This window comes from Tetrahymena thermophila (genome assembly GCF_000189635.1).
Source record: "Tetrahymena thermophila SB210 genomic scaffold scf_8254803, whole genome shotgun sequence".
NCBI classification, from domain to species: Eukaryota; Ciliophora; class Oligohymenophorea; order Hymenostomatida; family Tetrahymenidae; genus Tetrahymena; species Tetrahymena thermophila.
Genome location: NW_002476559.1, coordinates 652,783 through 678,331, shown reverse-complemented (window position 1 = coordinate 678,331; position 25,549 = coordinate 652,783). Strand labels below are relative to the sequence as shown.

At 22.0% G+C, this 25,549-nt stretch overlaps 9 protein-coding genes across 9 annotated transcripts in view; 6 read left to right on the top strand and 3 right to left on the bottom strand. All coding sequences in view use genetic code 6, as the record gives it.

The window, feature by feature from the left end:
- TTHERM_00006490 (cell surface immobilization antigen SerH6, putative) overlaps window positions 1-184 on the top strand; it is a gene marked incomplete at both ends in the record, with an annotated part of 559 nt that extends 375 nt beyond the window's left edge. Inside the window, one exon of the mRNA XM_001008130.3 lies at window positions 24-184. Within this exon, the coding sequence (XP_001008130.3) occupies window positions 24-184 (161 nt within the window). The remainder of the gene's footprint in view (window positions 1-23) is intronic.
- A 1,481-nt stretch (window positions 185-1,665) lies between these two features.
- On the top strand, window positions 1,666-2,019 carry TTHERM_00006480 (cell surface immobilization antigen SerH6, putative; the record flags this gene model as incomplete). Its single annotated transcript, XM_001008129.1, has 1 exon — window positions 1,666-2,019. The coding sequence occupies one exon, from the start codon at window positions 1,666-1,668 to the stop codon at window positions 2,017-2,019; it is 354 nt and encodes a 117-aa protein (XP_001008129.1).
- Window positions 2,020-3,338: 1,319 nt separating this feature from the next.
- Window positions 3,339-3,692, top strand: TTHERM_00006470 (cell surface immobilization antigen SerH6, putative; the record flags this gene model as incomplete). The annotated part of the gene is made up of 1 exon (XM_001008128.1): window positions 3,339-3,692. The coding sequence occupies one exon, from the start codon at window positions 3,339-3,341 to the stop codon at window positions 3,690-3,692; it is 354 nt and encodes a 117-aa protein (XP_001008128.1).
- A 718-nt stretch (window positions 3,693-4,410) lies between these two features.
- Window positions 4,411-5,242, bottom strand: TTHERM_000006469 (hypothetical protein; the record flags this gene model as incomplete). The annotated part of the gene is made up of 4 exons (XM_012795639.1): window positions 4,411-4,537; window positions 4,594-4,663; window positions 4,784-4,827; window positions 4,878-5,242. The coding sequence occupies 4 exons, from the start codon at window positions 5,240-5,242 to the stop codon at window positions 4,411-4,413; spliced, it is 606 nt and encodes a 201-aa protein (XP_012651093.1).
- Window positions 5,243-5,838: 596 nt separating this feature from the next.
- Window positions 5,839-7,939, top strand: TTHERM_00006460 (poly(ADP-ribose) glycohydrolase; the record flags this gene model as incomplete). The annotated part of the gene is made up of 3 exons (XM_001008127.1): window positions 5,839-6,001; window positions 6,089-7,072; window positions 7,254-7,939. 3 exons carry the CDS (start codon window positions 5,839-5,841, stop codon window positions 7,937-7,939), a joined length of 1,833 nt encoding a protein of 610 aa, XP_001008127.1.
- An 851-nt stretch (window positions 7,940-8,790) lies between these two features.
- On the top strand, window positions 8,791-11,368 carry TTHERM_00006450 (hypothetical protein; the record flags this gene model as incomplete). The annotated part of the gene is made up of 2 exons (XM_001008126.1): window positions 8,791-11,049; window positions 11,108-11,368. 2 exons carry the CDS (start codon window positions 8,791-8,793, stop codon window positions 11,366-11,368), a joined length of 2,520 nt encoding a protein of 839 aa, XP_001008126.1.
- Window positions 11,369-12,029: 661 nt separating this feature from the next.
- On the bottom strand, window positions 12,030-13,244 carry TTHERM_00006440 (hypothetical protein; the record flags this gene model as incomplete). Its single annotated transcript, XM_001008125.2, has 1 exon — window positions 12,030-13,244. Exon 1 carries the CDS (start codon window positions 13,155-13,157, stop codon window positions 12,030-12,032), a length of 1,128 nt encoding a protein of 375 aa, XP_001008125.1. The 5' UTR covers window positions 13,158-13,244.
- Window positions 13,245-15,337: 2,093 nt separating this feature from the next.
- On the bottom strand, window positions 15,338-18,835 carry TTHERM_00006430 (endo-1,4-beta-xylanase xylA, putative; the record flags this gene model as incomplete). Its single annotated transcript, XM_001008124.2, has 1 exon — window positions 15,338-18,835. One exon carries the CDS (start codon window positions 18,833-18,835, stop codon window positions 15,338-15,340), a length of 3,498 nt encoding a protein of 1,165 aa, XP_001008124.2.
- A 2,077-nt stretch (window positions 18,836-20,912) lies between these two features.
- Window positions 20,913-23,461, top strand: TTHERM_00006420 (eukaryotic translation initiation factor 4E; the record flags this gene model as incomplete). Its single annotated transcript, XM_001008123.3, has 3 exons — window positions 20,913-22,747; window positions 22,911-23,121; window positions 23,285-23,461. The coding sequence occupies exons 1-3, from the start codon at window positions 21,072-21,074 to the stop codon at window positions 23,459-23,461; spliced, it is 2,064 nt and encodes a 687-aa protein (XP_001008123.1). The 5' UTR covers window positions 20,913-21,071.
- Window positions 23,462-25,549: the final 2,088 nt, after the last annotated feature.

Below are 25,549 nucleotides of genomic sequence, written 5' to 3'. Positions count from 1 at the left end.
TGCTGACTGTTCATAATTGACAGCATCAGGTGCAACTATTTCAACTAATGCTTGTACTTCTTGCAATACTAGTGCTAGCCCTGCTAAAACTCAAGCTAGCTCTGATAATTCTTAATGTATAGTTAAAAGCAGTGCTAAGCTTCTTATTGCCAGTGCAGCCATTTTTGCTGCTTTGTTTTTGTGAGTCTGAAAAAATAAAAATAAAAAACAAGTAGGCTAGAAAAGAAAGCAACTAAATTAACTAATTAATATAATTTTATTGAATTGTAAGTAAAATAAATTTCATATTAGCCTTAGTTTTTTAATTTGATATTATGAATTAATTAATTTTTCATACAAAATTTATATCTAAATAAGAAATTGTTAATAAAATATCCTAAATTTATTTGTTAAAGATAAATTAGTTAATAAATAATTTAAATCTATTTTTTCAAAATTTAAATTAATTTTAATTATAAATTTGATAAAAAGTTTTTAAAATGTTTTAAAATAATACCCTCCAAATAAAATGCTTCTTTAAAGTAAAAATTGTAAAAAAAAAATAATTTTTAATATTTATTTAATATTTTACACGAATTTATTAAATTTACCTTAGATAATTTTTTTAAATCTATTTTATTAAAGCTCAATTTTGTTTATCTTAGTAATAATCGTTGCGTATTTGAACATTATTTATAGCAAATTATATTTTATTCATTTATAAATTTATATTGTACTTAATTATTATGTTAAATCTATCAAAATAACATTTATTTTACAAGATATTTAAAAAAACTTAAAAATTGAAATTCGCTATCATTAAAATAATTTTTAGATAAAAAAATTAGTATTTAATGTTGAAAGTTTAATTATTTAGAATTTTATCATCATATTTTATTTATTAATAGATACATATTACTTTATTTCAATTTTATACTGCACTTGTGATTTTGATTGGTTACAAATAATTATTAGAGTAAATCCAATTATATTTAAACCATCAAAATAATTAATTTTTTTCAAGTTAAAACTTTAAATTTTAATTAAATTATGTTAATTAATAAATTCTGTAATATCTTATTTTGAAATTTGAATATCCACCGCAAATTTTAATTTTTAATTTTTAAAAATTACATTAGGCTGACAATAAAAATATCTAATGATACATAAGGTAGCTTATATCAAATATTTAGTTCTATTTTTATGTATTTATGTATAAATATTAATTTCAAAAATCATCATCAAAGTTTAAATCGAAACTTTTATCAGAATTAAAGTATTTATAAAAATATTTTATTTCTTTGAATAAAAGAATTAGTTATTTTAAATTCAAATTTGTTTTCATTTTTTCTTAGCTTGTTTTATTTATAAAACATTAGCATTCTCTTTTACTTAGATTGCAATCAATTTAATTGAAATAGACAAAACTAGCAAGCCTATTTTACTTTATTTTTAAATTTTACAATTTAAAAAACATTTAGTATAATAGATAAAAAGATCATATCAAAATAAATTAATTAATTTAGTTATTCCAATCAGTATTATCAATAAATTTAAAATTTATATATGTATAAGAAATATTTATAAGCTTTAAGTTGTAACAAAATCTTAAAACAAATATGAATTAAAATAAATTAAAAATTAAAATAATAATAAACTAAAAAAAAAATTATTCAAATAAAAAAAATGAACTCCAAGATTATTTTCGCTTTGTTTTGCCTTTTCGCTGTTTCACTTGCAACTGCAGGAACTACTAATATTGATTGCCTTAAAAATGGTGCTTGCAACGATGCTAATTGTGGTAAATCTGGTGCTAAGACTGATAACTGGTAAATTTCTGGAACACAATGTGCTATTGCTGACTGTTCATAATTGACAGCATCAGGTGCAACTATTTCAACTAATGCTTGTACTTCTTGCAATTCTAGTGCTAACCCTGCTAAAACTCAAGCTAGCTCTGATAATTCTTAATGTATTGTTAAAAGTAGTGCTAAGCTACTTATTGCCTCAGCAGCCATTTTTGCTGCTTTATTTTTATGAGTTTGAAAAAATAAAAATAAAAAACAAGTATGTTAGTAAAAAAAACAAGTAAATTGACTAATTAATATAATTTTATTCAACTGTAAAATAAATTTCTTATTAGCCTTTGTTTTTAATTTGATATTATGAATTAATTAATTCTTCATACAAATATATATAAATATAAAATTATTAATAAAATATCCTAAATTTTTTTGTTAAAATAAATAAATTAATTACTGGTTTTTATCTAAATACATATTTTGATAGTCAATCTTAACCTGTCATATAATATTTAATTACTTAAAATTACAATTATTATACTTTTTGAAATAAAAATAATCTATAAAAAATAATGCTTTGATATTTTTTTAATTTCAAAGTATTTTGTTTGAATTTTATTTTTCAAAAAAATGATTTAAAAAAAATAATAATTTTTATGTCTAAAGTAATAAAATAATAAATTTATTTTATAAAAATTTATAAAAAAACACTTAAAAATTTAAATTTGCTATCATAAAAAAGATTTTTAGATATAAAAATTGTATTTAACGTTTATAGTTTAATAATTTAGAATTTTATAACATATTTTATTAAGGAATATTAATTTTACTTCAATTTTTTACTGCACTTATGATTTGATTGGTTACAAATAATTGTTAGAGTAAATCCAATTAGATTTAACACATCAAAATAGTAAATTTGTTTCAAGTTAAAACATTAAATTTTAATTAAATTAGGTTAATTAATAAATTCTGTCATATCTGATTTTGAAATTTGAATAACCACCGCAAATTTTAATTTTTAATTTTTAAAAATTACATTAGGCTGGCAATATAAATATCTAATGCTACATAAGGTAGCTTATATCAAATTTATAGTTTTATTTTAATGTATTTGTGTAGAAATATTACTTTCAAAAATCATCATCAAAGTTTAAATCAAAATTTTTATCTTAATTAAAGTATTTATTAAAATATTTTATTTCTTTGAAAATATGAATTAGTTATTTTAAATTCAAATTAGCATTCATTTTTTCTTAGTTTATTTTTATAAAATATTAGCATTCTTTTACTTTGATGGAAATCAATTTAATTGAAATAGACAAAAACAGCAAACCTACTTTGTTTTATTTTAGTATAGATTAAAAGAAAATATCAAAATAAATTAATCAGTTTAGCCATTCCAATCAGTAGTACCAATAAACTTAAAATTTATAAATGTTTAAGATATTTTCGTAAGCTTTAAATTACAACCAAATCTTAAAACAAATATGAATTAAAATAAATTAAAAATTAAAATAATAATAAACTTAAAAAAAAATTCTTCAAATAAAAAAAATGAACTCCAAGATTATTTTCGCTTTGTTTTGCCTTTTCGCTGTTTCACTTGCTACTGCAGGAACTACTAATATTGATTGCCTTAAAAATGGTGCTTGCAATGATGCTAATTGTGGTAAATCTGGTGCTAAGACTGATAACTGGTAAATTTCTGGAACAAAATGTGCCATCGCTGACTGTTCATAATTGACAGCATCAGGTGCAACTATTTCAACTAATGCTTGTACTTCTTGCAATTCTAGTGCTAACCCTGCTAAAACACAAGCTAGCTCTGACAATTCTTAATGTATTGTTAAAAGCAGTGCTAAGCTTCTTATAGCCTCTGCAGCCATTTTTGCTGCTTTATTTTTGTGAGTTTGAAATAATAAAAATAAAAAGCAAATAGGTTAGTAAAAAAAGCAAGTAAATTAACTAATTAATATAATTTTATTGAACTGTAAAATAAATTTCATATTAGCCTTTGTTTTTAATTTGATATTATGAATTAATTAATTCTTCATATAAATTTATATCAAAATATGAAATTATTAATAAAATATCTTTAATTTTTTTTTGTTAAAAATAAATTAGTTAATTACTGGTTTTTATCCAAATCCATATTTAAAAAATTTAAGTTAATCTTAACATGTTATATCATTCATATTTAATTAATTAAAATTACAAACATTATACTTTTTTTTGAAATAAAAATAATCAAAAAAGAATAATGCTTTTATATTTATTCAATTTCAAAATATTTTGTTTGAATTTTATTTTTAAAAAAAATGATTTTAAAAAAAATAAAATATAAATATTAAAAATAAATTGAATTAGTCAAGATAAAAAAATTATTGTTTGCTTTTTTATTTTAAATTTAAAAAAATATTTTTTAAAATGATTGAAAAATAAATTAAAAAAATTATATGATTTAATTTTTAAAAATAAAGTAAAAATAAATTTATTTTTTGTTTATTTTAAATATATTTTTAATACAAAATATTTTTATTTTTTAAAATAAAAACGAAGCAAACACAAAAATATCAATTAAGAGATAAATTAGAATATATAATTATAATTACTTGATACGTTATTATCAATTAATAGTATTATTAGTTTTTTTAATGCTTTTTTCATATTCGCCGAATAGGAAAGAAAACTTTTCTAGTTTAGGATTAGGTTGGCTGTAGGGTTTCTTATCTTGAAATTACTAAACTTGAGTCCTTAAAATTATTTTTAAAAATATATAAATAAGATTGTAAATATCTAAATAAATAACCTATCATTTCTTTAAAGTATATTATTAGAAAGTAAATTATTATTATCCTAATTCTTCACCTATGAATCAACTTTTTAAATAAAAATGGGTATATAAATTAACTAAATCATTAATTTTATTTTCATAAAAACTTTAAAATCTAAAAATAATTCTACTTTATTTTATAAAATGGCTAATATTACTTAATTACTTGCTGTTTGTTAATTGAATGCATCCATCAGCGTAGGGAAACAACTAAAGTAGAATAAAATGGTAAATTCTTGAAATATTTTAGCTTTAATTACTTATTTTTGTCTTCTTCGTTGTTCGTATCATCTTCTATCATTTATTAAATAAAAGGGTTTTAGTATTTTTAAAGTTTTCTTTTTAATTTGTTTGAAAAATACTATCTTCCATTTTGAGTTATCAATTCTAAATTGCTTTTCTACAAAGGGATTTTTATTTATCTCTTTCGTAGAAAAACAAAAAAAAGTATTATGAATATCTATTATTTTCTGTATTTAAATAAAAAGCTATTATAATAAAATAAAAGTATTTTATTTTTTAAAGTATTATTTAATTTTAATATTTTAAAATAATCTTCCAAATAAATGGAACGTATTCTGTAACAATTTTATTTTTAAAGATATTATTAATTTATAGTTAACATTAATCATAAATGATTCTTGTAAATCCTATTAAGCAATAAATAGTATTTATTCATATTGGATTATACTTTGAATATTCATAAATTGATTCTTATTTACAAATTTTTATTTCCAAAAATGTAAATTACTCAAAAATGAATCAATTTTTAAAAATATATATTACTAAAAGAATGAATAATCACACAATAGATATACTAGTTATGATTAATATTTTCAATTAGATTTATAATTATGATTTGATTTGTGTTTTAGACACAAAATTAATTACTAAAAAAGATGATATCCATTGATTTTATTTTATATATATATATATTTATTTTTTTGAATAGATTAATAATTTATTTTGCTTTCTTTTTTGTTGTTGTTGAATTAAATTCTTTTTAATTAAATTTTATATGAAACTTTGATGCTTGCTTAGAAAGATTGTTTGATTGATGAATAATAAAGAGAAAATTTAATTAAGATACAATACTGATTAATTACTGATAAAAATTTAATAATTACCTTAGCGCGTTTTAAATTCAATATTTGAACAAAAATACATTCAAGGATAATATATTAATATTAATAAAAAATAATATCAAACATATCTAATAAAATGAATAAAAAGTTTTTAACAGGAGAAAAGAGCAATTCTGGAAATAATAATAAAAAAAAGCCATAGACAACTCAATTAACTAAAATAACAAGTCTCTTCAAAGTAGAGAGAATAGTTAAGTCAACCTCTAGAAACAATTTCAGTTCTATTGAAGCATTTAAAAGTACTACTATTATTATATTATAAGGAGTTTATTATTTGATTTTCAAAAGTTGAGAAGTCTTGCATGTAATAAAAATATTTTTAAAAGATGATGATAGCAGAAGAATGATTGATGAAAGAGATGAGCAAATCAAGAAGATTTCTGTTTTAGAAAATTCAAATGGGTATAAAGAGAGTGTCCCATCAGAAAGGGAAGAGAAAAGAAGAGAATTATAAAAAACAATAAAATAAATATATGAGAATGAAACAGAGACTGATACAGAAACAGAGTTAGAGGTTGAAATCGAAATTGAAACTGAGGAGTAATAGAAGATCAGATAAATTTTAGAAATCAGATAAGCTAAACAAAAAATAGAAAATATTTATTAACTACCTTATTATGATTAAAAATAATGGATCAATAAAGAAAGGATATTAAAAGAGTTAGCAGATAAAAAGCATATAAAAAGGCATGAATTTTTTACTCAATTAACTTAATTAATAAGAATATCTAACACAAGCTCATCAAATATTAACTTAGATTCTCTTAAAATATTTGTGACTAATTATTTGAAGGAAAAATAAAGCGATTTTTTTGAGAATTTAGTACCTTTTATAGCAAAGTTAGCTTTAGAGATCACTCAACTAGACGATGTTCCTATATTAGTATAAAATAAAGAAGGAAAGATAACTCTTACTAAAAGATAGGTAGCTACTTTCTTAGCTAATATGTTCTTTTGTACTCTTTCTTCTCAAATCTCTAAAAATATACCCTATGGTAATAGCTTCAAATCATTATATACAGGAAGCTTAAATTATAACTAGTCAGATAGAAAGATAGAAAAAATTATTTGCATTTACAACTACTTCCTCTCAGTGAAGGAAGCTATTGAAAATAGACCAGGTGAATATGAATAACAAAAGGTTACCTACCACAGAATTGTTTTTGATTAAAATATCCATTCTAACTCTGATGTAAGTATATTTTGGAAATAAAACACCACCAAACTTATAAAAGTAACCAACGAAAAAGATGCAAATATTGAGGACTTTAAAGATGCCATACACTTAGACTTTGCTAATGCGTATATAGGTAAAGAATATTTAAATAAATAAAATAAAAACTAATTTAACTTAAAAAGCAATGAAAAATATTTTGATTTTTAAATAATTTGATTTTAAGCGTAATTTTATGTCAGAAATATGCATTTTTGATTAAAATAGACAATATTTCTTTAATTTTATTTTTAATATATGTATATATATATATATAGGAGGAGGAGTTCTTGATCACGGATTAGTTTAAGAAGAAATTAGATTCATGATAAGTCCAGAATTAATAATTAGCAGACTTTTTTGCCCAAAAATGGAAGATAGGGAAGCTATAATGATTATAGGATCTGAAATATACACAAAATATAGTGGTTATGGAGATTCTTTTCATTGTGAAGGAAGAGTAGATTAAAGCAATATAAAATTAGATAGTTAAAATAGAAAATTGACAGCTGTATTGGCAATTGATGCAATTCATTATGGTTAATCATATGATTAAAATATTTAGTACAGAATGAATAGCATTATTAGAGAATTATTGAAGGCATATATAGGCTTCCATGGAGGATAAGAACTAATTTAGTCTGAACAATCTTTAGGAAATGGTAAAAAGTTTTAAATTTCTACAGGAAGATGGGGATGCGGTATTTTTATGGGTGACCCATAACTAAAATTTTTGATTTAATGGGTAGCTGCAAGTCTAGCCTAAAGAGAAATGATTTTCTGTTCGTTTAAAGATAAAGAACTTGATGACATTCAAGAAATAATAGATGAATTACAAAATAAAAATATTTCTTATGTTATAAATCTCATACATAGATACACTGAATATTTCAGATAAAAAGACTCCAAATTTTCATTATTCTAATATGCCAAAGAGTATTTTGGCCAAAAAAACAAAAATTGATGAATTTAATTTAAATTAAATTTTTGACTAATAAAAATATGTTTAGAGGATTTATTTTAATCTTTTAGAATTAAATTTTGTTTATATTTTTAATATGAAATGTATTTTTAAATGTAAATATTTTTATTGAGCTTAATGAAATTTTAAAATTAGATTTTCAAATAAGTATTTTTAATGGAAATTAAGTTTTAGAAATTGATTAAAAAAAATATTTAGAACAAAAAAGATTTCAATCAAAAATAGAAAAAAATTTGTCTAAATAATAAATAATTATAAACATATAGACTTATGACTTAATTTAAAATAATTGAGTTAATCTATTTATGAAGGATAGTGCGATATATTTTTGGTTTTAAATAAGATATTTGGCATTCATAATTCATAAAACTAATTAGTATTTTGTTTAATAGTTTTGATTATTCTAAGGAATAAGTCGAATATGTAGGAAAATAAAGCGAAAGGATTTTTTAAATTTACATAGAAGAAAAGGAATGGCTAATAGCATATTTAATTGTAAGGTTTGTTTTTATTAGTGAATAAGAAGGTATTGTTCATCAATAGTATTTAGTGCAATATTAAAATATAAATTAATCAAAGTAACTCTTATTAACAAATAAATTTTATATCATTCAATTTTATTACTTTGACTATTAATTAAAATAAAAAGATTAAGATAGTGTATAAAAAGGTATAAATTTTACTTAAAAGAATTTAGCAAGGATTATCATTAGAATTAAATAGATCATAATTTAAATCCAATTATATCATTATTAGAAGACATTTCTGAGCTTCATTTCTATTCTTTCTAGATAAATTAAAGCATTTATAAACCATTTATCAAAAAATATTAAATGATCAACTTAAATGAACGTCCTGCAATGGAGAATTATTATCTCCTTAAAAAATTGCCAGAGTATACGCATATCAAGGAAACAGGAAAAGATATTTTGAAAGACAGTAAATATTATACAAATATGTAGAATGAAAATTAGTGGAATAATAAGTATCGATTTAGTAGAAAATATCTTTAATTCTTCCATGATGCAAATGAAACTTTGGGATTAGATAAGAGGCTTGCTTTGTAACAGCAAGAAGTTTAAAAGGAAGAAAACTTGAAGCAGTAACATAAAACGGTTATAAATTTCATGAGAAAAGAAGCTCTCGACCGTCTTCATGAAAGAAAAATGGAAAGAATCAATGTTCAATTAGACTCATAATAATTTATATACAATATCAATGAAAAAAACTTAAATGATTTGTCTATGCAAGAAGAAAGCATTAAAGTTAAGAGAACACTGAATAAATCTCAGTAGGGAACGCATTACTTAACTGGATTCGCTCCTACTTTATGGAATGAGTTAAACCAAAAAAGCTAAAAGTACTTAAACCAATCATTTAATATGAAAATAATAGAAAAAGATAGTTAAGCTGTGGAAAATATAAATAAAAGGATTGAAAAAGAGTAATAAGATGAAGAGCTTAAAAATTCTTTAGTCAAAGTTAATATGGAAAAAATTAGAAATAATTTCAAAGAAAGAAGTATTAAAAATTTTTAAATGTAATAAAAAGTTTTATCTAAAAGAACTTCTCCTCTTCCTAATCCCTCAAGGCCTGTCTTAGAGATTATTAAGGTTCGTTCAAAGAGCTAAATAAACCCTGAAGTGGCTGAAAAGTAAAAACAAGAAGCGCTTTTAAAGAAGTAATATGAGGAGTTCTTGGAATAAGAGAGAGATTACCTTAGAAAGATCAATGCATAATATGAATTAGATAAAAATAAATATAATTAATAAAAGCCATACTCAAATAATAACGATCAAAATACTAATTTAATTGGCAGATAGTATACTATGGCATCACAAAGCAGTTAATCAACTAATTAAAATATTTAATAAAATAATAATAAAAATGTCTTATTAACTTTTGGAGCTTCTGTTAATGGCAGTTAAAGTTCTAATTTTATCAACAGTTCTATGCAGTCTGAAGCCTTCAAAAACAAAATCAATAATATTTTCAATAACTAATATCAAAAAGATACCAACGTACCATTTGATGCTAGTGCTAGCGCAATACTTATGGAGAAAAAAATATCTGGTTAATCACCAATAGCTAATTTTTAGCATCAAAATTATTAAAATTTTAACTATTCAATGTCTTCATTATCAAATGAATTAGATTTTCAAAAGAAATTCTAATAAAATCCTCCAGCTTTTGGAAATGGCAGCATATCTTAAATATTAGAAAAACCAATGAATCCTAATGAAATGAAGAATACTGCTGATTTGGTACAAGAAGTAGCAGAATAAAAAATATATAAAAAGAATTCTCAGCTGAAGAGCTCACTGAAAAGTAGGTCTTACAGCTAGAACAACACTGAAAACTAAGCAGGTGGAAATTTCTCAAATAGTATGATTATGGAAAATCCTTATAATCCTTTAAATGAAATGTCAGTCACTGAAATTTCTAGGTCTAAAGAGCTTAAAAATAACACTGAAAGTGAAAACTAAATGTATAATGAGAGTTAATTAAATCAAAATATAAAAAAAGTTAACTTTACTAAAGAAGATTCTTTCTTAGAATATAACACAGCACCTGCTCATATTATTGATGATAGATCAAATCTAAATAGAACCTAGAATCAAATTAATGAATCTGATTTGTATGCTCATTAAAATTCATTTTCTGTCAACAGTAAAAATAGGAGTATCCACTCTGCTTCTTTATCAGCTACTACAACAACTAGTTTTCCATTAAAATACCTTAAATCTCCGATAGTCCATAAATAAAATCCTCATATTAATGATTTAAGTTAGCCAAAATCTGAAAAGTGGCCAGAAAAAATCACTGATAAAGCAGAATTCAGAGGATTGCTTTCAGGTGAAATAGATAAAATTGAGTCAAAGCTAAATAATTCATTTGTGAAAACTATGACCTTGTAGTCTAAAATAGTGAGAGATCAAACGTTGAATAGCGTTGATTTTAGGACTACATCTCAAACTAAAAAAAGATTTAGTTCAACATCTAAATAACCCTCAACCACTTATTCTGATAATGAATAATTTTCTAATTAAAAGCAAATAACGACATACTACTCTTCAATAAATGACCCAGAGGTAAAATATTTAATTTCATTTATGGTTTTTAACTTTATTTATAATATTGCCTAAATAGAAACAGACATATGTTGATGATCTTGAAAAATTCGATGACTCATTTTCAATTAACAATGTTCGTAGGTGTTTTCCTGGAAAAACACTCAATGAATACAGACAGGTTGTTAAAGAGTTTTAAAAGATTAAAGAAAAAGACACAAAATCTGATATAAAAAAAATAACAATGCCAACAATCTCTCCTTAAAAAAATTTAAATGAAAGTAGGATTCATCCTTCATTTTTATCTTAATAAAAACAAAATTCTAGAATAATTTAGTGAAAAATAATCTAAACTAATTACTTAATTTTACTATAATAATTTTCAATATTCTATCATAAAATGTGGCATAAAAATGAGTTAATATCTTGAGTTATCAATATTTAAAAATGATATATATATAAATATCTTAGTTTTTCTTATATAAATTTTATATTTTTAATTATTTTAGCAATTAAAAGATAGAGTTAAAAGTATTTGTGTAATAATAGCTCTTTAAATTTAAAAAAATTATTAATTAAACCTCGAAATAATTTAAAATACTTTAATTTTTTATTTTTAATTGCTTCAACATAAAATCTAGAGTAAAATGCCATTTAGATTTAACAAAATTAATTAATGCTAAAAATTTTAAATATAATTTTGTTTATGAATGAGAATTAAAGGTATTTTGATAATCATTAATAGTTGATTTAAAACAATACTTTAATTTAGACATTATTTCATTTATTATTAAATCAATAAATATTTATTTTAAAATTTCTAAAATTTTTATTCTATGTAAATAATCTATCTGTTAGTTTTATTATTTATTAATTCGTTTAAATTAAGAAATCAATCTATAAAATTTTTATTTATTTTGATTTTTTAAAAGATTTTTATATAAAGTAATTAATTTAAAAAACGAATAAACAATGCCAATAAAATAAATTTTTTTAATATATCATTCAATGTAATAATTATGAGTGCTCTATTTGAAGTTAGTACTGGAATTATTTGAAATGCTTTAACCATGTTAAGGACTAAGAGCTTTTTGTAGTTCAGTAAATGCTAAATATTATAAATTTTAAGAAGCTTCAAGCTTTTTTAATAACTCTTATTCTTTGCGTTCAAGTTCTAAATATTACATTTCGTTTTAAGCTTTTTTTGAAATCTCCTACTTACATCTGTTTTTGTATAATTGGTGAGCCAGATTTTTCTTACTATCCTCAAGTTATTTACGCTTCATTTCTTATTCTTTTTCTTGGAGCTTGACAGTTTCGTAGCTTTAAGCATTCCTTAACCACATTTCTTCTTGCATGTATTGTAAATGTGTAGAATATAAACTTTTAAGATCTTTTATCCTTTTAGCTTGAAGCTAGGCAGATTGAACTCTTTTTTACTTCAATATTTCATCTTTTGTTTTTTTTTATTCTCTCAATATTTTTACTTCCATTTATTTTCTTATCAACTCTTCTTGCTCTTTTAGAAGGGATTCTTACTTTTTCTGAATTTTTTATTAGTGACTTGTTTTATTCATAATAATGTCAATAGTTTTCTTTTACGTTTAGATCATTTTATTCACAGTTTCTTTTTCTTTTAACTCCAGCAGATGTATTCTATTCTTCAGCAAATTTACATTCATTTCAGTTTGCTGTCTTACTTTCTTTGCATCTAGCAATTTCTCTTTGTCTCCTTCCTCAGTTTACTTTTTACTACTTATGTTATTAAAATTTTGACTAAAAGTAAGTTGATGTTAAGACTGTGAAACACTTAACTCATTTTATTATGGTTTGAAGAAGGATTAAGCTGTATTATGAAATACTTTTTAGGATTTAGATTAATTTATTGAATACTTAGGAGTTCCATATGCACTGCTGTATTCTTCAATTTTAAAATTTTTTGCATTCGGAGTTGTTGATTAACTAAATTAATTATGAGGAGAATAAACATGCTAGCTTTTAAACAAATTATCATTTGAATAAGTCATTGTTGAATGAGAAGCTGCTGATTTAGGAGGATTCTTTGGATAAAAATTACGGACAGTAGTCTAAGTTACATTTGAGTTAGCCTATTTATTAACAACTATCATTTTTAGTTAAATTAACCTATTATATTATATTAAATTTGTTTATTTCCTACTATAGCAAGTTACTTAATTAATTTTTATTTGAGAGCGTTTATTAAATATTATAGTTAGTTACTTAATAAATTTATTATTTCTCATTTAAATCGTAAACAAATTAGTTAATTGATTAATAAATGTATTTATTTTATCATATCAAAACAAAATATTTATTTATTTTTAGATACATAATTGTAAAATATTTTTTGATATCTTTATTTGAAGTAAATAAATCTATTTATCTTGTTAATATATAAAATAAAAATAAGTTTAAATTAATTTATACAAATATGTACTTAATTAAAATTCTTTTGCATTTTGAATATTTTTGGAAATTTATGATATAAACTCCTGTATCATTCACTATAAAAAGTTAAATATTGAATAAGTAAAACATTTACCAAAGTTTATTTTAAATACCATTATCATCAAAATATTAATTAATTTTTCCCATCTCATATAAAAAAAAAGGTAATTTTGCAATAATATCTATTCATCTATTGATAAATAATTAAATTATATTTTTTTATTAAAAATTATTATAAAATTCATGATGTATGCAATTTAAAGACTAGAATATTTTGCATTATTATTGAATATGTTTGTAAATTTTATTGCTTTCTAAAACCTGGACAAAGGCAATTTAATAGAATTACTTCTCGTGTATTATAAAGTAAAGGAATGATATGAGTAAGTAAAAATCATTTTTAAATCTACTGAAAATAGGAGGGAGCTAGTTCAGATCAGTAAATAATGGGATACTGTTATTTATTTTAGGCGATATTGCATCCTCTTTCTGCCTAGTTACCATAAAATTCAAGTGGGTTTTTTAGGAATTTAGCAAGAAAGTTCTAAAATTATTTGATTTGATTGGAAGAATTATGCTCGTTAGTATTAATTTCTATAAGTTCATTTATTTCATATTTTATTTGTTATAAATAATCTACTTTGAAGCAGAATTAATTAGATCTTGTCTTAAACGAGATTCTCCAAAATGTTTAGTAAATTTTCTTGATTTTTCCAGTATGCTATTTATTCAAAATATTATTACATACTTTTTTAAAGTACTAAATGAAGTGCATAACTAAAGCAAGGAATGTGTCAAATATTAATATCAGATGATAAGTATTTGACAAATTTTATCATAATTTTTCCTAAATCAGTAGTGATTGCATGAATAACTGATAATTAATCTTTATCCTATTGAACATATTATTTGATTTAGTCTCTTATTCTTTTCATTGCAATTTGACAATGCGCTTTTCTCTATTCCAAATTCTTAAATACATTAAATAAAGGTTTCAAAAATTTTATAGCCATTGTGAGATGATATAACTTCTATTGCATTTAACGCATATCAATTTAGGCAAAATTCATCATCAAAAAATGATACTTAAATTGTCATAAGCCCTGTTTGCTAAATTGCTCCAGTAATCAGAAGAAAAAGATAATCTATTTTATTTTGTGATCTTTTTTATAATACTTTCTTTAAGTTTAATATATAAATTATGGATGATTCTTATAGTAAAAGTATACCTTGGTGGTATAACGCATCTAGGTTCATAGTATTTATTTCTTGTTTAATAATAATAAATAATAACAAAAATAGAATTTTTATTAGGGTTTAAGAAAAAGGAAAATAAAATTTAGATATTTTATTTATTTTTATTTTTAATTATTCTTTTTAAATTCTAATAAAAAATTATTTTGAAAATTAATAAAAATTCTTATGTGTTAAATTGATAAAAAGATAAAAATTAAAATCTAAAAATTTTTTTTTCAAATGAATTTAACTCAAATTATTTTTAAATTTGTTACTATAAAATAAATTTTAATATGAGTTTGTCTATATAGTATTAAAGGAAATTAATTATTTATTAAAAGAAAAAAAGATTAGCTAAAATTAAAATATTTAATGTAATTTATCAAAAACTCAAATTAAATCATTTAAAATTTTTGAAAATTATTTTTAACAAAAACTGATTAACTAATTAAATATTTATTAAGAAATAAAAGAATAATTGTTACTATAAAAAGAAAAAAATATTTAGAACAGTTAAATATTTAATAATTTAATATATGTAAATAAATATTAAAGTTTTTAAATAGTTATTAAATTTAATTTATTTTGAGATATATTTCATCGATCAAAAATATTTAACATATGTATAATCATTCCATGGTTGAAGAAGTTCATCAGCATCTTAATTATTCATATCATATGCTTTCATTTTATTATTAATTATGTAAGGAGGTTAATTTACTTTTTTTGATTTTTATTTTTAGTTGTCTTTCTATTATAGATTATGATTAAAATTAGCAGAAGTGTTAAGAGAGTTACCTCTTTGCTAATAATTTAATTGATTTGATTGTTTTAATTTATTAATATCCTACTAACTATTGTTCAGTGAAGAGTTTCTTTAATTAATTGCTAAAATACTATTTTCCAAATTTTAATTTATATTCTGCTTTTGTAGTAAAAATGAGAAAATTTGAGAGTTTGTTGGGTATTATTTTTATTATAAAAATTTTGAATTAATTTTTTGAGGAAAATTTGAGTGGATTATTTTTTAGGAAATGGCTTATTGTGAATTTGTCTTACAAACTTGTTATTCTTCCTTTTAGTAAGGTAAAAAGATGCCATTCAATTCTTACTTTCTTATCGTTTGATTGACAAAATAACGAGAGTTTACATCATTTGTATTTTAAGTACTTATTATTTAATGATCAGTATTCAAAGTAGAGGTATTTTATCTTTAATTATTATCAATTGTAGTATGTGTTTAAAGTTTTGTTCCATTCTTAATGTCCATAAATTCATTTTATGGTTTAATTTAATTTTGAGTAGCCTTATTTTGATTATTATTGTAGACTTGCTTTAAATTAGAAAGATTCTCACTATTTTCTGAAAGATGAGAATAATTATCCTTTTTTACTATTAAGACACTTCTCCTCCTGGTGACATTTTAATTATCACAATTGTTTTTTAGTAGAAGTTGCTCTTCTTCCTACTTATCAATCGTCCTATTTGCCAAACTTCTTTCATATACTTTTAATAAAGTTTAATACTCATTCGAAGGCTATTTTTGATACACTACTTGGTTACTTTACTAGATTTTATCAGAATCATCATAAAATTAATATGATGTGTTAAGATTATTTTAGCTCATACTATTTTAATTTTCTTAGTTTTATTTTTCTTTAACATTATTTTTTGTACTTACTTAACTAATTTATATTTCAGCAAATTGCTCTTAAAAAGAAAGCTATGATCCCACAGATCTTAGGTCTTCTTAACTGACTTGCCTTTAACCTCTAAGATTTAAGTTTTTTAAAAATTTATCTTTTAAGTTTTCATTTTAGAGTATTTAAGATTAAAAGACTTATTCTCTTGCAGATGCACATCTTTTTTTATTTTTTATTATACTTTTATCATCGTTAAATGATGTTAAATCACAAACAGTTTCTGATCCGTTAGAATTTTCTAAACCTTTTGTCTATTTATTATGGCTTTTATCGGCTTTTCTTAACTTCCGATTTAAATTTTTACTTTTGGGTTTTGAATTTTTTTCTGCATATCTAGAAGAGAGGGGATATTGTTAAATCTAATCATCAGCATTAAGCTGAAATTGTTCTTCTTATTCATTGAAATCTAGCTATTACTTTTTATTTTAATGATTTGATTTAGCTACTGCAGACTCTAGAGTTCCAAATTCTCCAAATACTAAAGTTTCTAAGTAGGGATGAGAGTCTTGGCTCATATTTGAGAGCTTTCTCTCAATGTGATTACTGTGCTCTACCAACTAAGACTAATTCATTTTAAAGTTAGTCCCTGTTGAATTTAATAGCTGGTTCTAGTTTGATTAATAAAAATTAAAAGAAGTTTAAGCTTTATTAGTATTTGAATCTTTAGATCTGTGAGTTTAAGATTGACTCAAAAAATTAGAACTGTTTCTCTTTTTTTTATTTTATTAAGCAACATTTAAATATTTAGGATCTTTTATAAAGCATGTAATTTATTAATCAAGATCTAAATTTGAGTTATAACATTCTGCTTAGCCTTTTAAAAAATTTATCTGCTAATTTTAACTGATATTTTCTTCTGTTTGTAATTCTTTTTCTTAAGACAAAATATTTGTCTGATAATCTTTATCATCTTAATCATTTAAAAAATTATTTTCAATCTAATTTTAACTTAAATTTTAGTAGCTTTCAAGGTATTAATGCTAATTGTTTCTCTCTGTAAAATCTTAGCTAGTTGTTTATCTTCTTTGTTATTATTAACATTACTCCTATTATGGAGCCAATATTGATAGACTTAGGTTATTAATATTATCCTCTACTGAATTTTATATAATATTATTTACTGCTTTATTTCTATAATATTTCTTAATTGATATCCCTTTAACGCAGGTTTATTTCTAAGAATCTCTGCTCGTTTTGTTAGCAGTCTGAGCTCTATTGTTAATTTGAAAGGAATAGTTTCTATTAAAAAAATTAGTGGTGTTTGTTTATGATACTTTTTGCATTTTATTTTGCTATCCCAATTAATTCAAGTTTATTTCCTAGCTATTGTTTAAAGAAGATGCACTAAGTCTACTCTCTTAATGCATAGAATGAGACAGCTTCTTGACAATTAAATTTAGTGTTTCTTTGTTCAAAATAGATAATTTCCTTCCTGGAAAAGCTCCCTTCCTTAAAAATTAATCTGGTGTCTGATTTTAATTTTAGTATTCTAACAAGTTTTTAGCTGTGCTTTATGTGTTTACTTATTCTGAAATACATTGTTTTCCTTGATCACCAGCCGCCATAACCAGATTAGAATCAACACTATTTCTTTTATTACAAAGCTATTAACTTACATTAACTTGTACATAAAAGCTTTTATTAAAATTTTACACATTAATCATTTAACTGTTCTTAGTTTATTTATTTGCACTGTCTTTGTTGTTGCTATTTTTAATATCTTAAATTTTTTAGTTTCCCATAAATAAATCATCATAAAAATGATGCTGCTAAATCAAATTAGTTCTCTCTATTTATTTTATATTAAGAGACTATCCCTCATTATTTATATACTTAATAAGCATTTGAGTTTGATTTTGTTTCTTTGGTGGTATTTTTGTGTGAAAAGCGTTTGTCTTCTATACTCTAGATTAATGAGATTAAACTATATTTGAATGATTTTGTTAGTATTTGTTAGAACCTCTATGCTCATCTACAAAAGAAGCATCAGTGTAAAGGTTATTAGGAGGTTCAATAAATCCAGTACTCATTTATAATGAATTATGAGGATGATTGAAATTATTACCGTCAAATAGTTGTTAACTATCTTGAGAAAACATAACAGATTTTAAATGAACATTTCTATATTCGTCTTAAAATTGATTATCCTATGAAGTAATACTAACAAAATTGTCATTATTTTCATTCTATTGATAAAAATTAGTGCCTGCATTTTTTTTTTAAACTTATGTTATAATCTGTATTTACTTATTTCTCTTATTACCTTCTTATGTATTACATTTCACATTTTAATTTTATACAAAATCATTTGTCTCCAAAGAAGATATTTTTGCAGCTCTTGCGCCTTACATGTTTGTGCTGTGAGGCCTTTTGGTCGAAATATACCTTTTCTAATTCATTTGTCTTATATTTAGGTTAAATTTGAATGCCTCAACAAAGGATGTGAGATACTAATAAATAAATAAATTAATGTAGTACCTTATTTTGATTTTTCAATATAATATTTAATAAAAAATATATGTTTGCAAAATTGATATTTTTGATGTTAATTTGAGGTAAATAGGAAACAATAACAATTAAAAAAAATATCAATCAATATTTTACTAACATGATTTGTTTAGAAATAGTTAAAACAAATTTGATTCAGTTTTTCTATATAATATAATAATAATATTAGTCATTAAATTTATATTTCCTTTATCTTATCTAAGACAATAATTAATATTTATATAATCAGTTTACATTTTTAATAACTACTATTGTCCCTAATAATCATAGTCTCTGATGAGAAGTAAAAATTTAAACTAATAAAATTTATTTTCAAATAAAAACTAAAAATTCTAAATAGTTTTTATGACATTTCATAATCATGGTGTTTAATTTTTTATTAAATTTTACATATTTAATCTAATAATAAAAATTACTAATTAACATTTTCTTATCTATTTTTTCTCTCTATTTTTAAGAATAGGTAAATTTTTGTTTGATTATCATAAATATATTAAGGGTAACTGATATAATCATTAAAAAATTAATATTAATAAATAAATATTAGCATAGTACATAAACGATTAGAAATTACTTTTATTTTTGTTAAAAAAGTAATTTATGAATTATTAAAAATAGAATTTTTAAATTTAAAACACGTATCTTTCATTTTTAATTTTCTTTTTAATAAATTTATGTTGATTTCTCAAGACGATAAACATTATAAAACATCACATACAAAATTAAAAAAGATTTAAACATTATTTTTATGGGGTTTATAATAAATAATACAGTGAAGGTTTTAGTTTGCTTTTTTTAAAAGATATAAATAGTTTTATACATATTAATAAATATGTAAATTCATTTATTTATTTGCTAGTTTATTCATTTCACAAACTGGCTTGATAAAAAAAATTATTTTTAAAATTGAGTTAAATTTGATTAATATTTATTTTTAATGAAGTAAATTATGAATGAATATGAAATATATTTTAAATTTCATGATAAATTTAATTGTGAGTATTTATATTTGATTTAAAATTGTATTAGACAAAAGAGTATACTTACTAGAGATAACATTAAAAATTTTAATAAATTAATAAATAAAAGATATAAAATTGACAATCAATTATACTCCCAAAAATTATTAAATCATTATTTTAATTGATTATTTAATTTAAGTATTATCTTTCCTATTTTTAGTTATGTGGTACCATCATATTTTTTTTTTGATCGAATATGATTTCGAATTTTAAATTTTACTGAAATTCATATTTTATTCTTAATCCATAAGTTAAAAAAATTGAAAATCAAAACTTTCAGTTTCAAATCCACAAGCATAATAATTTTATCAAACTTTTATAAAATACAATTTAAATAAATTTTGTACGAAGTTGTTTATGATAATCATGAATAAAATTTTATTTTTGATGAAAAAAGGTATTTTTTAATCTAAAATTTATGAATTTCAAATGAAGAAATTAAACTGAAAAAAATTTAATGTTTTTGCAATTCTAAATGAGATCGATCTCTTAACAAGGTAATCTAAAGAGACACAAAAACTTTTAGAAATAAATCAAATTAATAACATATGAGTAATATAAAGAAAAAATAGATTGCTTTATTAGATATATATTATCAAAATGTAGATTTCATTCAAAGAAAGTGAATAAATCATGAAAGTAAAAAGAATCAAATAGATAATTAATTAATTTCAACTATCAAAAAAGATAGCTATGTATTTATTTATTTATTTTTATATTTATTTCTTATATTTTTTATGTGTTTTCATTATGTTTTTTCTGCTTCATTATATGGCAAGTATAGCAATTAAACATGCATTTATAAAATGCCTTGATTTATTTATTCATTCATTCATTTATTGATGATAGATTATATCTTTATTAAATTTTTTCTTTATTTCAATAGTGCTTTGAATTAAGATTTTAATATTTGCTATATGCAAGTCTGAATGGATTATCTAATTATTTAAGGTGCTTGCCTTATTAAGTAAAATAAATAAAGAAAAAGAGGAAGAAGAAAAAAATCAAGGAGGGGAAAGGGAAATTGAAATAAATCATCAAATTTCTTTTAATTTACTTATATTTTTAAAAATTCAATCTAAAAAATTTAATCAAATAAAATAAAATGAACTAACCTCAATATATAGAAAAGAGTACACAATAAAATTAGACATCTAACTAATCAGGCTCTTAAGAAAATGTGAAAAGCGACTACTCAGGTTAGCAAAGCAATTAATATGATAACCCAGGCGGCCATACTATGAACAGCAGTTATAATAATAATAGATACTAAAAGAATAATAAGCCTTACAATAATAATAGAGGTGGATAATAGTCATAATAGTATAGCGGAAACCAAAACATTAGTGGTAGCAATTTCCAATCAAATAGTAATATGGGTAATTAATACAATAATAGAACCGGTTAGAAGAGATAGTACAATAACTATAACAACTAAGGAGGGACACAAACTTACAGTAGCAGTAACTCAAACAATAATAGCAGCAACAATGGCAATAATTATAACAGCAATTAACAACTTAGCAACATAAGCAATAGTAATAATGGGGGTGTGACATAAAATAATCCAAAATATTAAAGTAGAGATAATATGGGTAATAGCGGAACCAATAACAAGAGTTACAACAATTAAGGAAGTAATTACTACAAATAGAATTAGGGATAGCAATAGCAGTAAAATTAGAAAGGCTATCCAAAAAATTAAGATAACAATTTTAACAAAAGAAATCATCCTAATAAATATTAGCAAGATATTAATTCAAATACTTATCCTAATGTCAGCAGCAGTAATATGAATAATATAAATTACAATAATCAAAAGCCTTATTAACAATACTAGCAGAATTCTTAGAATTAATCAATCAACAATATGAACTACAACAACAACAACAATAATCAAGGTAGCAACTCTCAATAACATTATAAGGAAAAGCAAAATGATTACCATCACAATAATAGACATAGTTCCTATGGTTAAAACTAAATTTATGTGTAAAAATAAGATAGTTTCTAGGATAAGTAGCAAGGTCAAGACAATTAAGAAAATTCAGTCAAGCAGGGTAGCTCTAGAAATCAATCACTTTCATCTACTGATAGAAGTGAATAGAATGGATAAATTCAGTAATAAGGATAGTAGTAGTATATTTAAGGAGATGACTAATCTCAATAGCTGACAAGTGCATAGTCTTTTGAGCCATAGTAGCAGAATTTTAATTAAGGAGAACTTATCTAAAACTAAAATCAAAATTAAATAAATGAAAGCACTCCAGAAAATCTTAAAACAAATGAAGAGGCTTAGAAAAACGAAAATCATTCTTCAAATAATTTAGCGGAATAGTAGGAACCTGCTTAAGAACCTTCCTTATAAGTAGAAGCTTAAGAAATTGTCTAAGAGTAGGAGATCATGTAAGAGCCTACTATTGAAGAATAATAAAAAATAGCAGAAGAGTAAAAGAAATTAGAAGAAGAAGCAGAAAAAATAAAACAAGCTGAAGCCGAAAAAGAATTAAAAGCTTAAGCAGAAAAAGCATTACAAGAAGAAATTAAAAGAAAAGAAGACATGGAAGTCCTTAAAGTTGTTGAATTTTCAAGTGAATGGGTTATATGGATGTGCTTTAGTCCTGAATAATAAAACTAAAATACACACTAAGATGAAAAGACCTTTTTCAAAAATAATCAAGTAGTTTTTTCCTTCAAAAAGCTTAGAGATTTATGTCTCATCCTCCAAGACACTCGTCTTAAAAAGATATCAGATTTTTTCACATTTAGACAAATTAAAAAGTAGCATTTTCTTAAATCAATCATATTAAACTTTGTATCATCTATTTTATAGGCTAAAAAAGAAACTCTTTTTTTAATTTCTTTGATATTTGATAGTTTTTTATAAAATAATATTTACATTTAGTTAGTGCGTTTCAAATTTAAAGTTTATTTTAACAATCAGGTTTTAATATGATGGTGATGAAAAAATGAGAACTATAGATGCCATTTCATTTTTCAAAAAAGGAATTAAGCCTATTTGGGAAGATGAAAATAACAATAAAGGTTATGATTTATAAACTAAATTTGTTGGAGCTAATCCTGATGAAATAGACAATATTTATGCTTATTGTCTTACTGTAGTTTTAAGTGAAGAATTCCCCTACCAAGAAGATGTATCAAATTAATTTTCTAATTAACATATTTAATATTTAAATAAAGAAAAAAAAACAAAAAGTGTGTACATATTATGATAATTTATTCATAAACATAAACAAAGCATGCAAAATTACAATTGAAAGATTATTTTATTTTAATCAATTTTTAAATGTAAAAAAGATGTGTGGATTTAGATTTGCTGATAAAGGTAGTGCTAAGAAAAGCGGTGTTAGATTAGAAGTTTGGTTTAATGCAATTGATGAACCGAAAAGAGATAGTATACTAAATTATTTTGTTGAATTAATTGACAAAATGTGGAAATAACCAATCTTCCAATGGAAGTCCCATTAAAAGTGAGCAGAAGATGATGTATAAAACTTAATAATAATACCTGATGAATATGGAGTCTATCTAATTAACTAATCAATGAATAACTTTTAATTTAAATTGAAAATAGCTTAATATTCGTCATTTATTATATATTTATAACTCTCTATATATACAAACAATTTATAAGCTCACTACTAATTCAATGTTTAAATGAATAAGAAAGCAGCCACAATAACTAATAAACAAACAAACAAATAAATAAACATACTTTTGATACATAAAAGCCAACATGTTGATTGATCACTTCATTAACTACTTATACTCATCAAATAAATAAATACTAATTAACAGTAACATGCATAATCGCATACTTACATAATAACTTACTTGCTTACCAACATGTATACATACATAGATGCATACATAAATACATGCACAGGGCTACTCTTATTCATACTTATCACATTTTAAACATTAAATAACCATATCATTAAATTAACAAATTCTTTATATAACCCTCTAATCAACCTTAATAATAAATAGCACCTTCCTTAGTAATCAAGATAAAATCTTTCAATTAAATAATGTACTGATAGATAGACAGGTTTCTATCTATCTATTAATCAATCAATCAATGAATTTTATTAGATTCCTCCATTAGCATTTATTCTTGTTTTTCTTCCTATCTAACTCTTTCTTTTTAATTTATTTATTAATTAATAAACACTCAAACATTAATTCATGGACAATAAGGAGGTGTGAGTCTTTTCAAGTTAATTAGTTAGTTATTTGTAAGTTAGATAGTTAGTTAGTTAGTAATCAATCTTATAATTCTTGTATAAATTTGCTTTTTATGTAATCAGGCTTTCTTAACTTCTTTTTTACTCCTTAACTTTACTTATCTCTAAGACTCTTTCTTTTGGCATTCATTCTAAGAAAAATAAGATTTTCAAAATAAATAAATAAATAAATAAATAAATAAAAATTAAAAAAAGGAAAATAAAATATAATATAATTAATTATCAAAACGATCAAAATAATATGATTGACTAATCAAGAAAATCATTCATATTTTTCTTATTTTGGTTTGAGCAACTTATTTTTATATTTTTACAAACAGCCCAATATTTTCCTACAAAATCAAATCTATTTAAAAATATATTTATTTCAAATTAAAAATATTAAAATCAATTAGAAAAATTTAGAAGTGATTGGATTCAATTATTTAAATCAAGGTTGATACTCATTTATCAAATTTAAAAATTACTAAGAATAAATTAATTTCCTAAAATAGTATAAGGAGCTAACAAAGTTAGTTAGTATTTGATTGTTTTACAAAGAAAATCAGATAATTAAGTCTAGAAAAAAGCAATTGACGAAGAATAAATTTAATAAAAACGAAAAGAATTTATTTGTTCATTTAAAATATGCTCTTATTGTTAAATAAACAAAGAAAGCAAAGTAATAATGTTATGGTTATAATGGAAAAATTGAGAAACTAAAAAGGCTAGATACTGAATAAAATAGAAAATAAAATTATTTATAAAGAAAATTATTTGAATTATAATTAGTTGGATAAATCTTCAATAATAACGATCAATATGTTTTATTTATTTGATTTATGGTTATAAAGAATATTGTTTATTTTTTATAAAATATCTTATTTTTTTATTCCATTCATTCACTATTTAATTCTATATATTTTTTGATTTTTTAAAAATTTATTTTCACTCATTAATTAATATTATTAATTATCATTTTGCTTTACATTACTGAATTGATATATCAATCACGCACGATCTTTTATGTTGCTTATTTTACTACAGTATGACAAAATAAAATGTAATTTTACTTTAAATTTATATTTAATTTTTAATATTAATAACTATTGTGTTTCTTATTATTAAAATACTGTTACTATGAATAAAGTTTTTGTTTTTAAAATTAGAAAAGTATTTTTTTAAATGTTTTAAACTTATTTTCAAGTATTACTCATCAAATGTAGTGTTATAAAGCATGCTATAATTGTACTTTAATAGATTTAATTAGATTAAGTAAGTTATAATGAAATAAAATATAAAAATTAGTAGGTTATAAACGAGTTCTTGATACAAA